Source organism: Oncorhynchus gorbuscha, unplaced genomic scaffold, assembly GCF_021184085.1.
Source record: "Oncorhynchus gorbuscha isolate QuinsamMale2020 ecotype Even-year unplaced genomic scaffold, OgorEven_v1.0 Un_scaffold_2451, whole genome shotgun sequence".
Lineage (NCBI taxonomy): Eukaryota > Metazoa > Chordata > Actinopteri > Salmoniformes > Salmonidae > Oncorhynchus > Oncorhynchus gorbuscha.
In genome coordinates this window covers 15,593-29,756 of record NW_025746960.1, presented here as the reverse complement: position 1 = coordinate 29,756, position 14,164 = coordinate 15,593, and the positions used below count along the sequence as shown (strand labels likewise).

Below are 14,164 nucleotides of genomic sequence, written 5' to 3'. Positions count from 1 at the left end.
CTTGTAAAATGTAGTCAGTGTGTGTGAGAAACAAACTGTGAAAAAGAGTGTCACCATGTGGTGGTCTCTGATGAAGGTGCTGGTTTAGATTATAGGTGCAACTGTCCCAGCGTCCCGTTTGGAGGACGGAAATGACCGGTAGTTTCATTTCAATTTTTTTATGTCACATGCACAAGTACATTAAAATGCCTTTCCTTCCAGCTCTAACCCCAGCAAAGCAGTAATCAATAACAGTGTAATACTAAAAATAACAAGGTAGAACCAAAAACACACAAGATATGAAAAGAAGAAAGAAGATAGAACACAAAGTAAGTAAGCGTACTATAATACAGGGTCAGTTCCAGTACCCTATGTGTAGGGATACTGGTTCAATAGAGACAGATACACAGTTCACACATGTATTACTACACTCAAGAGACACACACACACACACACACACACACACACACACACACACACACACACACACACACACACACACACACACACACACACACACACACACACACACACACACACACACACACACACACACACACATATCAGCCAGGAAGTGGACTAGTGAAATTCTCAGTGATAGTGGTTTCTAGAACAGAGAGAAAAATACACAAAATCTAATTTTATTTGTCACGCGCTTTGTAAACAACAAGGATTATCCGTAACCATGGTAGCACTCACATGAATGTAGAAGTGTTTAGAAACATGTTTTATTCTTATTTGCAATAAAAGTGACTCCAAAATGACACAATACATTATTTACCATTCATTTCTATTGGGCACAAAAGAATCTATAACACAACCTAAACGAACTGCATATACATCCAACACGTGTGTAGAGTCACAAGCTTGATGTTGTCATTGCATGCTAAGAATATGGGACCGAATACTATAAAGTAGTCAAAAAATACTTTGGACTACTTTATTGGGTAGAATCTTTAGGGGAGTCAATCATTTTGACCCTTACCTTTTTGAGAGAAATAAACATTACAAAATATATTTCTCTGAGCAATTGTATTAGTATGAAATAATATAATTGTGCAATTTTTTTGAGCATACAATATAGCTCAGTATTTTAATTATTTATTTTACACTGTCGTTATTGCTCATCTTTATCAAGGGTGTCACTAATTTTAGGCCCCCACTGTAGTACCAGACAGAAGAGATGGTAGACCTGTCAACTATTTTAAAGGTTTGTGCAGGAAATAAGGCTCTAACAGTTCAAGTTGACAAGACTGGCAGTGAGGTCACTCAAGTATATTCTTCTTAACTGCTACAGATATTTTCATGCTTCGATTTAGTGCAAAGATTCTCAACAGTCCCGAACCATATTTACATTCAGCACACTGGATCAGGAGTTTACTGTATCACCAATCAAGTTACTTTATTATCTTTGACAGTCAGTCTTTGTTGTCGAGTTACATACAGTATGAACACAATATCAAATGCTCATATTTGGCTGTTGATCTCCTACATGGGTCCCAAAAGATAATCAAGGACCTTTTCAGTGGTTCAACCAGCTGTCACTCAAAAACTCCTCGACCAATCGGATTCATTAAGAGAGCCCCGGTGGTGTCTTTTGCCATTGCGTCCTCACTGGTTAAGCCTACCCAACCCTCAATATCCACTTGGAGCAAGCGTGAAGTGTAAAATCTATTGTATGGATATTATAATGACCCATGTTTGTAGTCCTGGAGCTCCTGAACATGTTGATGTACTGAGTAACCAAAACTGCAGGAAGCTGAAAGGACAGGGGGAGTGTATCAGGGTGAAGATAGCCCTGTGTTGCTATTGCATTGAATATGTTCCTGGATAGATTCCCTTTGTCTGGTTACCTTCAGGTTAACAATGTGATTAAGCAGACCTGTTCCCCTTCCTATTAAAGTAGAGCACATTGTGTGCTCTGGACACAAGCTGGATCAGGGAGAAGCTCCTGCTGGACTCCAAGCTGCCAACTGGAACAGTTGAGTTTTTAGTGAATTGTTAGATGAGCATTGTGATAAACTAAGAGTAAAATAAAGACTATTGTTGTTTGCTTCCTTGGTGTGACAGCTTGGAGGCCAATAAAGTAGAATGCACAAGCGGTGATTGGATTGATATGATGTATTATAATCTGTCTGTGCATTTGAAGGGGATGCTAATATTTGACCATTGAGCTTTACTTTCTGCAGTTATATTGTATTTGCCTGTGGGCCTGGTTCACTGTTTGCTGTGTTCAACTAAACTAACTGAGTGATGTGTGATATTTCTCCACGGAATCTATCCATTGTATACCTAACCTAAATAAAAACCTGCAACTAGGTGCATTAAAGGGATTGTTCACTCAAATTGCAAAATAACATACTGGTTTCCTTACCCTGTAAGCAGTCCATGGACAAGGTAAGACAGCCATCCATGTTTTGGTTCATTACCCCTGGCACTGTTTCCAAATGCTAATGTTTGACCATGACTTGAATGAGATTTGTGCCAGAAATGCAAAAGCGTTAGCAACTGGTTAGCGACTGGAAACCAAAGCATAGATTGCTGTCATACCTTGTCATAGACTACTTACAGGGAAGGAAACCAGTGTGTACTTTAGTCATTTGGGTGAACAATCCCTTTAAGTAAGCTCCTGAATTTAGGAGTTTGTATACAGCCTTTCATGCTTATCCACATGCGTCGCTGCAACTTGTAATAACTATTTTATAGTGTTGTACTAAACGTGTAATATGTTTAACTCTGTGTCTGGTCTGTTTCCACGACCATGTGTCCACTGGACATCTTCATTGACTCTGTCCCATCCAACAACAATCTGTTTGTTAAAGGACTTCTGGAAACGCCCTGAGTTTGCTTGTTACGTACGATATTATTATGTCAACAGCTAGCCTTTGTTTTCCATTTTCCCTCTATGGATCTTCCTGGTATGATAGTTCCCTGTCCATCGTCACAAACAGCTTGCAGAGACAGTGGTAACCGTGGAGATGTCCAGGGACATTGTTTATACCAAGGAAGATGTTTTCGGGGGGAACCGTTTGGAGTTGACAACCATAACTATGTCTTTGAAGAGTCCATGTGTGAAACTCCAGATATGTCTACTTACTGCCAGACTGGGGATGAAGTGACCCCAAGAAGCACACCACAACCTGGCTACTCAGGTAAGGGGGCGCGCATGCACACGCACACACACACACACACGCGCACACACACACGCACACACGTACGTATAATCCCTTATATTATATTCAGACAGCTCATATTACTGTAGTTAATATAAAGTCCTTCTCTGGTTAGGTTCTGATAGCTCAGGGAAGAGACCCTTCCTAGTTGCTGCAATGTTTCTGGGGCTGCTGTGTGTTCTACTGGCTGGGATCATTGGCCTGTCAGTCTCCTGTAAGTTTGACAAGTACAATTGTGCTTATCATTTATTTCTAGGTAACAGGTATGAAATGGTTTAGAAAGCAACCATTGCTTCATTTGTTTTTAGATTACGTTCACATTGCCAACCTATAGACTGACATTGTAATCTTAAGAATTTGCTTTCTGGTCAATGAGTTGATATTTATTTTCTTTGTTGAATATTGATTAAATTCATTGTGATTTCACCTTGTAACTAACTGTGTTTTTCTGTTCACCTTTTTGGTCTCTGGATATGCTGCTAATATGTTCAACAACAGATCTGTTAGTTTACATTTTAAAAAGAATTATAATCATATTTCCCTATGTAATAAACATCAATAAATAATATGGAGTGACTGCAGTTCTGGATTTATGGAACCCAAATTTGCTGTTGCTAAAAAATACGGAGATCTCTGCGCATGCGGGATCCACTAGCCTACCTGCGGTCAATTGCTGCTCGGTGACTCCACTGCTGCTTGTACACATAACAGCTTGAACAAACGTAGGTCCTTGTCTGTTGGAACAGTAGGCCATTGCAAACATAAGTATGACACAAACAGTTTGTCTAGCAATTTCATTTTTTCAGGAGGGGAATAATATGCAGCTATTTAGGCAATCTTTGTGTAGTTTACACGGTATATCAAACATACAAGAAACAGACAGGCAGAAACAGACAGGCAGAAACAGTCAATAGCGATTGTAATGTTATTCTTTCATCGTCATCATTGTAAGCATTGGCTGAACAGAAGGCAGACTGCTGGCTATATGTCAGCATAACTATAATGCTTACATCTCACACAAAACGCTACTTGTTTTGCCCCAGTGCAATCTGAAGACTGCGTCCTGTTTGTGCAAGCTGTGGCAATATCCACTACAACAGACAGAATGATGTAGCAGCCTTCAAATATATATTTAGAACGTCATACATTTTGGGGAAAGTTCGTTCAAATCTCAACTGATCAGAAATGTGAGGCAGAGACATAGGCTACATCATCATATGATCAAATTGGTTGATGGTTCAGAAGAGGGTGAGTAAAGTGAAACACACGTGTGTGTACAACATATGCGCAGAGCGTGATTCGGATCATTAACGTTAGAGAAATAATCTTTAAAGGGTAGGACAGGGGCGAGGGCAAAATCCCTGTACTCGTAGCCTCGGCTTAAATAGTAATATTTCTAACATAATACAGATAACTAGATGTATAGGTTCTGAAATTGATTGATTGTATTACAATGCAATGTGTTGTTAAAGTTCAGTTAACAGCGAAAACCTGCACCGAAGGATGGCAGAGGTTTGGCTGCAGCTGTTACTACATCTCTACTGAGGTGAACACCTGGGATTATGCCAGACAGGACTGTCTGAACAGAGGAGCAGACCTGGTGATCTTAAACAGCGAAGATGAACAGGTAAGAGAGCGTGTATTCGAGGGAAAACATGTTATTGTAAGGGTTGCGGAACTGGTGGCAGTGAAGTCAGACGCAGGAGAGCAGAAATAGGTAATAGCTGGAGCAGTTTCATTTCAAAACCAACGGCAATAAAATAATAACCTACATGGGTACAAAACCCGACATGCACCAGTAACATAGTGAACGCGCACTTACAAACAAACAATTCCAAATTCCATGCACAAGGACAGGGGGGACAGGGGTTAAATACACAACACTTAATGAGGGAAATGGAAACCAGGTGTGTAGGAAAACAAGACAAAACAAATGGAAAATGAAAAGTGGATCGGTGATGGCTAGAAGACCGGTGACCGAAGTCGTGACAGTTATTAAATCACTTTGAAATCAAAATTGAAGTCTTTCAATACCTCAGATAACAAGAAGCTTCCCATCCTGTTGGGGGGGAATGCAGAGAACTGTGGGTTGGCAGGGCACTACATTGCTGCCTGCTATGAGATCAACCAACTTGCGCTTGTCTTCTATGCCATTGTGTTGTTACTGTTAACGCTATTGTCCATTGTATGTATGTTTATTTTCTTACTGATTTCCATTTTTAAATACAACCTCATCCCCCCACCATTGGTTATTTTTGCTACTGATTGTCATTGATGGTAATATAGTCAATGAATCATTCCATTTCCAACGTAAGCTTTGGCAATATGTACATTGTTATGTCATGCCAATAAAGCAATTCAAAATGTTAAGAGATAGAGGTGGCTCCTCAAAGTATTGACCTTGGAGGGGGTGGGGGGGGGGGGGGTTGAAATGGTATCCATGTTCAAGTTTTATGTTTTTATGTCTTATTTGTTTCACAAAAAATATATATTTTGCATCTTCAAAGTGGTAGGCATGTCATGTAAATTAAACGATACACATTCCCCCAAAATCAATTTTAATTCCAGGTTGTAAGGCAACAAAATAGTAAAAATGCCAAGGGGTGAATACTTTCACAAGCCACTGTACTTGTCCTTTTGCTCAGTTGTGCACCGGGGCCTCCCACTCCTCTTTTTTATTCTGGTTAGAGACAGTTTGTGCTCTTCTGTGAAGGGTGTAGTACACAACGTTGTACGAGATCTACAGTTTATTGGCAATTTCTCGCATGGAACATCCTTAATTTCTCAGAACAAGACTAGACTGGCGAGTTTCAGAAGAAAGCGTTTTGTTTCTGGCCATTTTGAGCCTGTAATCGAACCCACAAATGCTGATGCTCCAGATACTCGACTAGTCTAAAGAAGGCCAGTTTTATTGCTTTAATCAGAACAATATTTTTCAGCTGTGCTAATATAATTGCAAAAGGGTTTTCTAATGATCAGTTAGCCTTTTAAAATGATAAACTTGGATTAGCTAGCACAATGTGCCATTGGAACATAGGAGTGATGGTTGCTGATAATGGGCCTCTCAGATATTCCATTAAAAATCTGCCGATTCCAATAGTCATTTACATTAACAATGTCCACCCTGTATTTCTGATCAATATGATGTTATTTTAAAGGACAAAAAAGGCAAAGGGTGGTTACTTTTTAACACTTTTTTGGTTACTACATGATTCCATATGTGTTATTTCATAGTTTTGATGTCTTCACTACTATTCTATAATGTAGAAAATAGTAAACATAATGAAAACCCTTGAATGAGTAAGTGTGTCCAAACTTTTGACTGGTACTGTATATCTTTCTCAACAAAGGTATTTCTCACTACATTTGATCGATGGATCTGGATTGGTCTGACGGACAAAGGGACACAGGGAACCTGGAAATGGGTGGACGGCACACCACTCACCAAAGCGTAATATATACAACTACTCTTATAAAAAGGCTCTGATTAAAGTAGAAAACATTGATATTTTTCAGGATGATGTTTTTACCATCGAGTCTAACTGTATGACTGGTGTTTACCCTGTAGGTTCTGGTGGTGGTCAGAACCTGATTCTGCCACTGGAGAGGACTGTGCTATGATGTATGGAGGTGTACAAAATATTCCTCTACACGCATGGAATTACTTTAGGTGTGACTTGGAATTGGAATGGATTTGTGAGGTGGTTGTTTCTTAACAATACCATTACAACATTGTCTACCCTCAAACAACAACACACACACACCTTAAACTTGTCATGCCATATTATGCTTGTGATATTGTCACAATAAAGTTGATTTTCGGTTTTATAGCAGCTTCTAGTGGTCAATATGAGTAATGGTTATTCTCCTTTATTTATCTATGCCAGGGCTGGCCAACCATGTTCCAGGAGAGCTATTCCCTCATGTAGGTTTTCATTTCAACCCCAGTTGTAACTAAACTGGTTCAGTTTATCAACCAGCTAAGTAATAGAATCAGGTGTACTACTTTAGTAAAGTAAAATTAAAACCTACAGGACAGCTAGCCAGCCAGTTTTAGAGGAATGATTCAATACATTTTTCAAATTAACTGCCAATACGCCAACATTCCACTCAAACAACGCAGTCAATCCACAGCAATATGCTGGCTGAAATCAGTTGATGAAAGGTCTTATACAGGTTGTAAATGCAACAAGTACTGATATTGTATCATATAATAGCACTCACAGCTTTCCAAGAAAACTAAATCTGATACATGTAGGGTTTGTTTACATATATTTGGGAGGCTATTTATTCATAAAATTGGTATTAAACCTGTATTAAATGTATTTATAATTATATTGCAATATTTTAGATTGACTATAATTCCATTACACAACTTCTGATATGCCTTACTTTAATTTTCTTGCAGAAGCATCACCTACTGTACGCCTCTACTGCCATTCATTTCAATTAGACTGGTTTTGGATTTCTCCCTGACCAAGATGGCTGCCATTTGGCCCCCGTATGGAACGTTGCAGTATCATGACAGAGCCCATCTAGTAATTTCATAGGATATCTATATATACAGTGAAGTAGAAATCTTAGGTACTGTTCCACATCTAAGGCGAGGCGACGCAACAACCAATAGTTGCGTGCCACGTCATTGAATGTGTCGTCGACTGACAAATTGATGTGGTTAGCTGATACTTCAAATACCTTTCCAGGCGTTTTAAGATCTGTCAAGCGTTAGCAGCATCTAAGCTTTGGAACGCGTACATTATTTTTCCAAGAGATATACATTACACTGCACACTTCTCATCACAACTGAAAACGTATTAACAATGTTATAGTTACCAGTAGTAATAAAAGAGCCTACCTTTAACTTAATACTGTGGACACAAACCACACAATCAGCATTGTCCCAGAGTGGTCTGTTTGCAGGACCAGAGGTAGTAGTCTCTTTAAATACCCGTTTGTGTTTTGTGAGTCCAAAATTGTGCCCTATCACCTATATAGTGTACTACTTTTGACCAGAGCCCTATGGGTCCTGGTCAGTGAAATAGCACCCTATCCCCTACTTTTGACCAGAAAAGTAGAAAAAGTAGTACCAGCATAACTCCACCAGGGAAGATAATATACCCGACACAGTACTGAATCAAATAAATGACAGAAATCAGACACAAAATAACACGCTTGACTGCTTTAATTTGGATTTAAAAACCACAAACAAATCCTAGCCCTGTATCTAGTTTAGACAAACTATTTCTTCAGTCACCCCATTTACTTCTAAAATAAAACTATTGTATCCATCCCTTGTATGTTATACTTCCAATGGGAACAGTGCACAGCTTTGATTTCACGATGCAACCATGCTGTATGTTCTCATAAAAATCTTTGTTCATAAAGATATATATTTTTTTATCCACTTAGTTCATACAAAAACAATCTCCATTCACAAACAATATTGACCTTATTCACTCAGCAGCCATTGTTCATTGACCGAGGTATTTTTTTTCATGTTACATTTTATAGGGTATACATATTCCATTACATGTTGTATAGGCCTACATTTGATGTGGGACACTCAGAAAAACATGGATAGAGCATTGTCATGTGCTCAGGTTTTAAAAGACAAGCGTTGATTAGCTACCACATTAGCCATCTATGGTAGAACATTCATCTGAGAACAAGGTCTAGAGAAACTTCAATTCACTTATAGAAATGCAAATGACTATACATTATTATAAAAACTGTAGACAATACCATGGGGAAAACACAGCTTATCTATCCTACATCATGTCTAACTTCATATCAACAGTATTGATATAAAGGAATAACAAACTATATATTTATGCAATAACATGGGTCAAATGAACAACCAACACCCCTGGAGCACACTCCTCCCCACACCCACACCGACCCACTCCTCCCCACACCCACACCGACCCACTCCTCCCCACACTCCTCCCCACACCGACCCACTCCTCCCCACACCCACACCGACCCACTCCTCCCCACACCCACTCCTCCCCACACCCACACCGACCCACTCCTCCCCACCCACACGACCCACTCCTCCCCACACCCACGACCCACTCCTCCCCACACCCACTCCTCTCCACCCACCGACCCACTCCTCTCCACCCACACCGACCCACTCCTCCCCACCCACACCCACTCCTCCCCACACCCACTCCTCTCCACCCACACCTCCTCACACCCACACACTCCTCCCCACCACACACACACACACACACACACACACACACACACACACACACACTCCTCCCCGCCCACATCATATATCATTGTCCATGTGAATCCTCTGGTGCCTCTTAAGGTTGCACTTCTGTGTGAAGCGTTTGCCGCAGTCCGAGCAGCTGTAGGGTCTCTCCCCAGTGTGAACGCGCCGGTGGGCCTTCAGGTTGCTTAACTTAGTGAAGCTCCGGCCACACAGGGCGCAGATGAACGGCCTCTCCCCCGTGTGGGTCTGCTGGTGGGCCTTAAGGCTACTGGGATGGGGGAAGACCTTACCACACACTGGGCAGCGGAGGGCCAGCCTCCCAGGGTGGTGATGCTGGTGGTTCCCTTGTTGGGTTGGTGTTTGGGAGGAGGTGAGCCCTCCCTGGGCGGTCCCCCTGTTGTACATTGGGTAGCCGCCCCGCTTGGCAGCATCCCTGTATACTCTCATGCGCGGCAGGGTTTGAGCGCTGGGCTTATATTTGGAAGGAATCCTGTAGTTTAGAGAGCTGAAGACATGACAGCCCGATGAGGAGGAGGAGACAGAGGCCCCCGCTGTGCTGGGATTGGTTGGGGGAGCGAAATCTCTAGCCAGCTGCTTCGCCTCTGCCGATTCAGAGGACGACAGAGGCTCTCTTACCAGTCGTAGGTTCGACTGAGCTTGTCTGTGAACGTCAGTATCCGTGTCTAATATTCTATGGCCTATCCACACCGGTGAGGCTCTACTCCTCGTTCTGTCACCGTCATTGCTGGGTCCTCTGCTCTGGTTCTGAGATGGCCCTGCTAGTCTGGGTGTCTGGGTGACCTGTTGGACCTCTGGGTCTGCAGAGGGAAACCCAATAGAGTCCCCTGTACTCTGAACGAGTGTGTCGGAGTCCCGCTGCTCCTCTGTGTAGGCGTAAGCTGCAGACGGCTGTATCGCCACCTTGATTCTCCACGGCTCCATGTCCTCCTCCCCTTCCTCCTCCTTAACACTGCCTACCAGCGAAGGACTGGGAGCTGGAGGAGTGGGAGGAGTTGGTTTAGCTGCTACCTGTGATGACTCCACTGTTTCCTGTCCACAGCTTCTCCACCTGACCTCTGGCTCCTCCTCCAGCTTCAGGTCACACCCGCTCAGCAGAAGCACACCTGGGGAGACAGGTGCAAAACGTTTTGCTACGGTGTGCAACTCATGAAAGCACTACTAATGAGACAACAACATAACATACACCCCTGAACTCAAAGTATGTCTCAAAGTATAGGCTAATTGGTTATATTGTGGTTGTGGGAACCAACCTTAGGCTGGGAAAGAACAGTGGTAGATGAGCATAGCTATTTAGGAACTGTCATAGGGAGAAACAACCCATTTTGGAAACAGTTGCAATACCTACACATTCACCATTTACCCCTTGGTTATACCTAAAAGTATTTTGTGACTCAAAGGAAGCCCCCACTTACTGTCCTGTATTCCTGGAAGTCTGTCGTCTGTTTCCTCGTTGTAGACATCTGTCCCGCCACAGTCTCCACACCTGGCCCTCTGACTGACATCCTTCAGCTGACTCTCTGCCCGCTGCAGCAAGATCCGCAGAGACTCCACTTCCTGGTGGCTCCGTGCCACTTCCTGTTGACCACGTCTTACCTCCTCCAGGAAGCCATCCTCCACCAGTCTGGTGATCTCATACATGGCTGACTTTAGGACCGTCTCCATGACTCCCGAGAGCTGGGTCTGGAAGGTGAGGACGAGGTTCTCCGACATACTGCTTGTGTGTGTCTTTTTTGCAGATCAATTCACAGTGGGATCTGCACCAAACATCTGTGCTTGTGGGAGCAAGGCAGGACTGTGTGTGTGATCCTAAAGTGAATCTCTTCAGAAAGCCCGGTTATTCAGAATAAGTGGGTAGAAATATGCCATGTCTATCACTGACACATCGCGTATCTGTTTCTCTGACCAATAAGAGTGACAGCTCCTCCAGCTCGCTAACAACCAAGTGGCGAAGACCGTCCAGCGCAGAAGAGTGCAACATAGGTTCAATAAAACGGTCACATCGCAAAATTCGACTAGGTAACAGACAAGGTATCAGACAAAAATGGGGTCGTATCAGGCTTGCTAAAAAAAATAACTAGCTAACATGATACTGGTACAAGCCTTGTTACAAGTCAATAATGGAATATTTTGCAACATACAGTACTATTGATTAAAACGTTATTACCAAAAGGCTGACAGCACTTCATGAACATGGGGTAGTTGTCTCCAGATTTTTGTTTTAAATTGAAGAAAAAAACATGCTAATCGACGATGGATTCCGGAAATTCGATTGTTTTCAATTGCACGTCATCCTTCTGCTGTACGGTGGCCCTGCGTGATCAACGTCCGCATGGAAAGGGAACGTTTTATGAAACGCGTTAATAGAACAAGTGAAACCTTTTTGCGACAAAATGTTACATATTTTTGGGGTAGAGAATTACTTCGATAATTACTCCACTTAGTCTATCTATGATGAAAATATAGTTGTAAGCTATACAAATAGTTAAAAACATATTTACCAATGGAATTAAAGGGATTATCCGCTACTTTGTACACTTTAGCAAGAAGTTCTGAAAGTGGCCCTCACGAGCCAAAAGTGGATCCGATAATTGCGTACTACATCACATATGTGTAGAATTGTCACCATGTCATTGATCTCTCGCTTTGCTGTGTGTGCATCTTGCTAGCTGTCACTCAAATGGCAGGGGGACTGAAGCTCATTGGCTAAACTCGAATTGCTATATGGCTTATGCATGTGTTGAGAATGTTAGGGAAAATGGCCCAGCACAGCTTCCAGAAAAAAACAGTCACTTTCAAACTAGGGATTTTGTGGCTAATTGAGATTAGACAGTAATTCCGATCATAGATTTTGCATCTATGAACTACAGATTGACACATCCAGCCCAAAGCGGGAGGTTTAAAAATACTTAGTAGTCGTCAAAGGTCAGTAGCACGTCTTTAAGGAATGATATATTCACAGACTACATGGGAAGCAAAATATTTATTGTACATGAAAGACAATTACAGCAATTCAGGTTCAAATCATTCAGTTAACAAAGTATTAGGTACAGGAAGTAAATGCATGGTTACAGTATGGGTAGTGACTGTGGTAGAAAGCAAGCTTGAGGAACAGAAGAGATGAGGCATATGCTGCATTCATGACATGTTGGAACTAACAAACTCAAACATGTACAACTTGGAAATCGTTGTAGAAAGATGATACCCAAGTTTCCCACTTGGAAAGTATCAAAATCAACCAATCGGAAGCTCTATGCAAATAACTTAATTTGAACTCTGAGGTTCCCAGTTTCCAACATGCAGTGGTGGAAAAGTACTCATAAGTCATACTTGAGGTAAAGTAAAGATACCTTAATATAAAATGACTCAAGTAAAACTGAAAGTCATCCAGTAAAATACTATTTGAGTAAAAGTCTAAGAGTATTTGGTTTTAAATATACTTAAGTATTAAAAGTAAATGGAATTGCTCAAATGTAATTAAGCATCAAAAGTGAAAGTATGAATAATTTAAAATTCCTTATATTTTGCAAACCAGACAGCACAATTAATTTTTATATTTTTACGGATAGCCAGGAGCACACTACAACACTCTGCCATGAATTTACAAACAAAGCATTTGTGTTTAGTGAGTCCGTCGGATCAGAGGCAGTAGGGATGACCAAGGATGTTCTCTTGATAAGTGTACGTAGAATGTATGCACACATGACTGTAAGTCGCTTTGGATAAAAGCGTCTGCTAAATGGCATATATTATTATTATTAAGTGTGTGAATTGGACCATTTTCCTGTCAAAATGTAACAAGTACTTTTGGGTGTCAGGGAAAATGTATAGAGTAAAAAGTACATTATTTTCTTTACGAATGTAGTGAAGTAAAAGGAGAAGTTGTAAAAAACATAAATAGTAAAGTACAGATACACCAAAAAACTACTTAAGTAGTACTTTAAAATATTTTTCTTTAAGTACTTTACACCACTGCAGACTTCATGAAAGCAGTATTATTCTAATGTTTGGTAGGTTGGCATGGTCATTATGACAGACAATGTATCATTTAAGGCATACATTCTTATTCAATACATGGTTATATTTCCAACAGCTCATATTTTCAATGTCCTTATTAATAAACAATTGATCATAAAACATTTTTTCTCAATGTCAAATAAAATAATAAAGAACCAACTATGTTGAATGCACTAAAAGTAAGTCGCTTTGGATAAAAGCATATGCTAAAGAACAAAAATGTAACTTTGTTTTATTCAGTTCAGGAGATCTGGCCTGTGTTTGCGCTGGTGCAACTTCAGATGGTCCAGTCGTTTGAAGCGGAGTCCACACACAGCGCAGCAGTAAGGTCTCTCCCCGGTGTGGATGCGCAGGTGCACTTTCAAAATGTCTGCGCGTGTGAAGCTCTTGTCACACATAGTGCAGCGGTGGGGTTTCTCCTGCGTGTGAATGCGCTGATGCAGCTTGAGGTTCCAGAGCCGACTGAATTTGTTCCCACAGATGGAGCAGCAGTAGGGCTTGTCTGTGGTCTGGCTGCACTTATGCCTCTTCAGGTCGGAGAAGGAGGTGAAGCCCTTGCCGCAGTGGCTGCAGAGGTGGAGTCCCTCTGCCTGGTGGACCCGCTGGTGGACCTTGAGGTTGCAGGCCTGAGTGAAGATCTTACCACACTGGGTGCAGGAGTACGGAGGCCCAGACCCTGACTCTCTACCAGTTTTGTGTGTCTGCTTGTGGGCCTTGAGGGAACCAAAGTCTGGGAAGGTCATGGTACATTGAT

The 14,164-nt window shown here is 41.6% G+C and overlaps 3 protein-coding genes across 3 annotated transcripts; 1 reads left to right on the top strand and 2 right to left on the bottom strand.

The window, feature by feature from the left end:
* Window positions 1–3,003: 3,003 nt before the first annotated feature.
* On the top strand, window positions 3,004–6,968 carry LOC124025792 (C-type lectin domain family 4 member E-like). Its single transcript, XM_046339121.1, has 5 exons — window positions 3,004–3,131; window positions 3,268–3,366; window positions 4,625–4,779; window positions 6,503–6,603; window positions 6,721–6,968. The coding sequence occupies exons 1-5, from the start codon at window positions 3,047–3,049 to the stop codon at window positions 6,866–6,868; spliced, it is 588 nt and encodes a 195-aa protein (XP_046195077.1). The 5' UTR covers window positions 3,004–3,046; the 3' UTR covers window positions 6,869–6,968.
* A 2,403-nt stretch (window positions 6,969–9,371) lies between these two features.
* Window positions 9,372–11,701, bottom strand: LOC124025797 (zinc finger protein 853-like). The gene is made up of 2 exons (XM_046339124.1): window positions 10,809–11,701; window positions 9,372–10,499 (listed from the first exon to the last, which is right to left on the bottom strand). Exons 1-2 carry the CDS (start codon window positions 11,104–11,106, stop codon window positions 9,430–9,432), a joined length of 1,368 nt encoding a protein of 455 aa, XP_046195080.1. The 5' UTR covers window positions 11,107–11,701; the 3' UTR covers window positions 9,372–9,429.
* A 1,945-nt stretch (window positions 11,702–13,646) lies between these two features.
* On the bottom strand, window positions 13,647–14,153 carry LOC124025790 (zinc finger protein 239-like). Its single transcript, XM_046339120.1, has one exon. It carries the CDS (start codon window positions 14,151–14,153, stop codon window positions 13,647–13,649), a length of 507 nt encoding a protein of 168 aa, XP_046195076.1.
* Window positions 14,154–14,164: the final 11 nt, after the last annotated feature.

Excerpts from the sequence above, each read along its gene's own strand:
- LOC124025797 (XM_046339124.1), bottom strand. The coding sequence starts at position 11,106 with ATGTCGGAGAACCTCGTCCTCACCTTCCAGACCCAGCTCTCGGGAGTC. Across the intron at positions 10,500-10,808 it reads ACTTCCAGGAATACAGGACA|GTGTGCTTCTGCTGAGCGGG; the intron begins GTAAGTGGGGGC and ends CTGTCTCCCCAG.
- LOC124025790 (XM_046339120.1), bottom strand. The coding sequence starts at position 14,153 with ATGACCTTCCCAGACTTTGGTTCCCTCAAGGCCCACAAGCAGACACAC.
- LOC124025792 (XM_046339121.1), top strand. The coding sequence starts at position 3,047 with ATGTGTGAAACTCCAGATATGTCTACTTACTGCCAGACTGGGGATGAA. Across the intron at positions 3,132-3,267 it reads ACCACAACCTGGCTACTCAG|GTTCTGATAGCTCAGGGAAG; the intron begins GTAAGGGGGCGC and ends TTCTCTGGTTAG. Across the intron at positions 6,604-6,720 it reads GGCACACCACTCACCAAAGC|GTTCTGGTGGTGGTCAGAAC; the intron begins GTAATATATACA and ends TTTACCCTGTAG.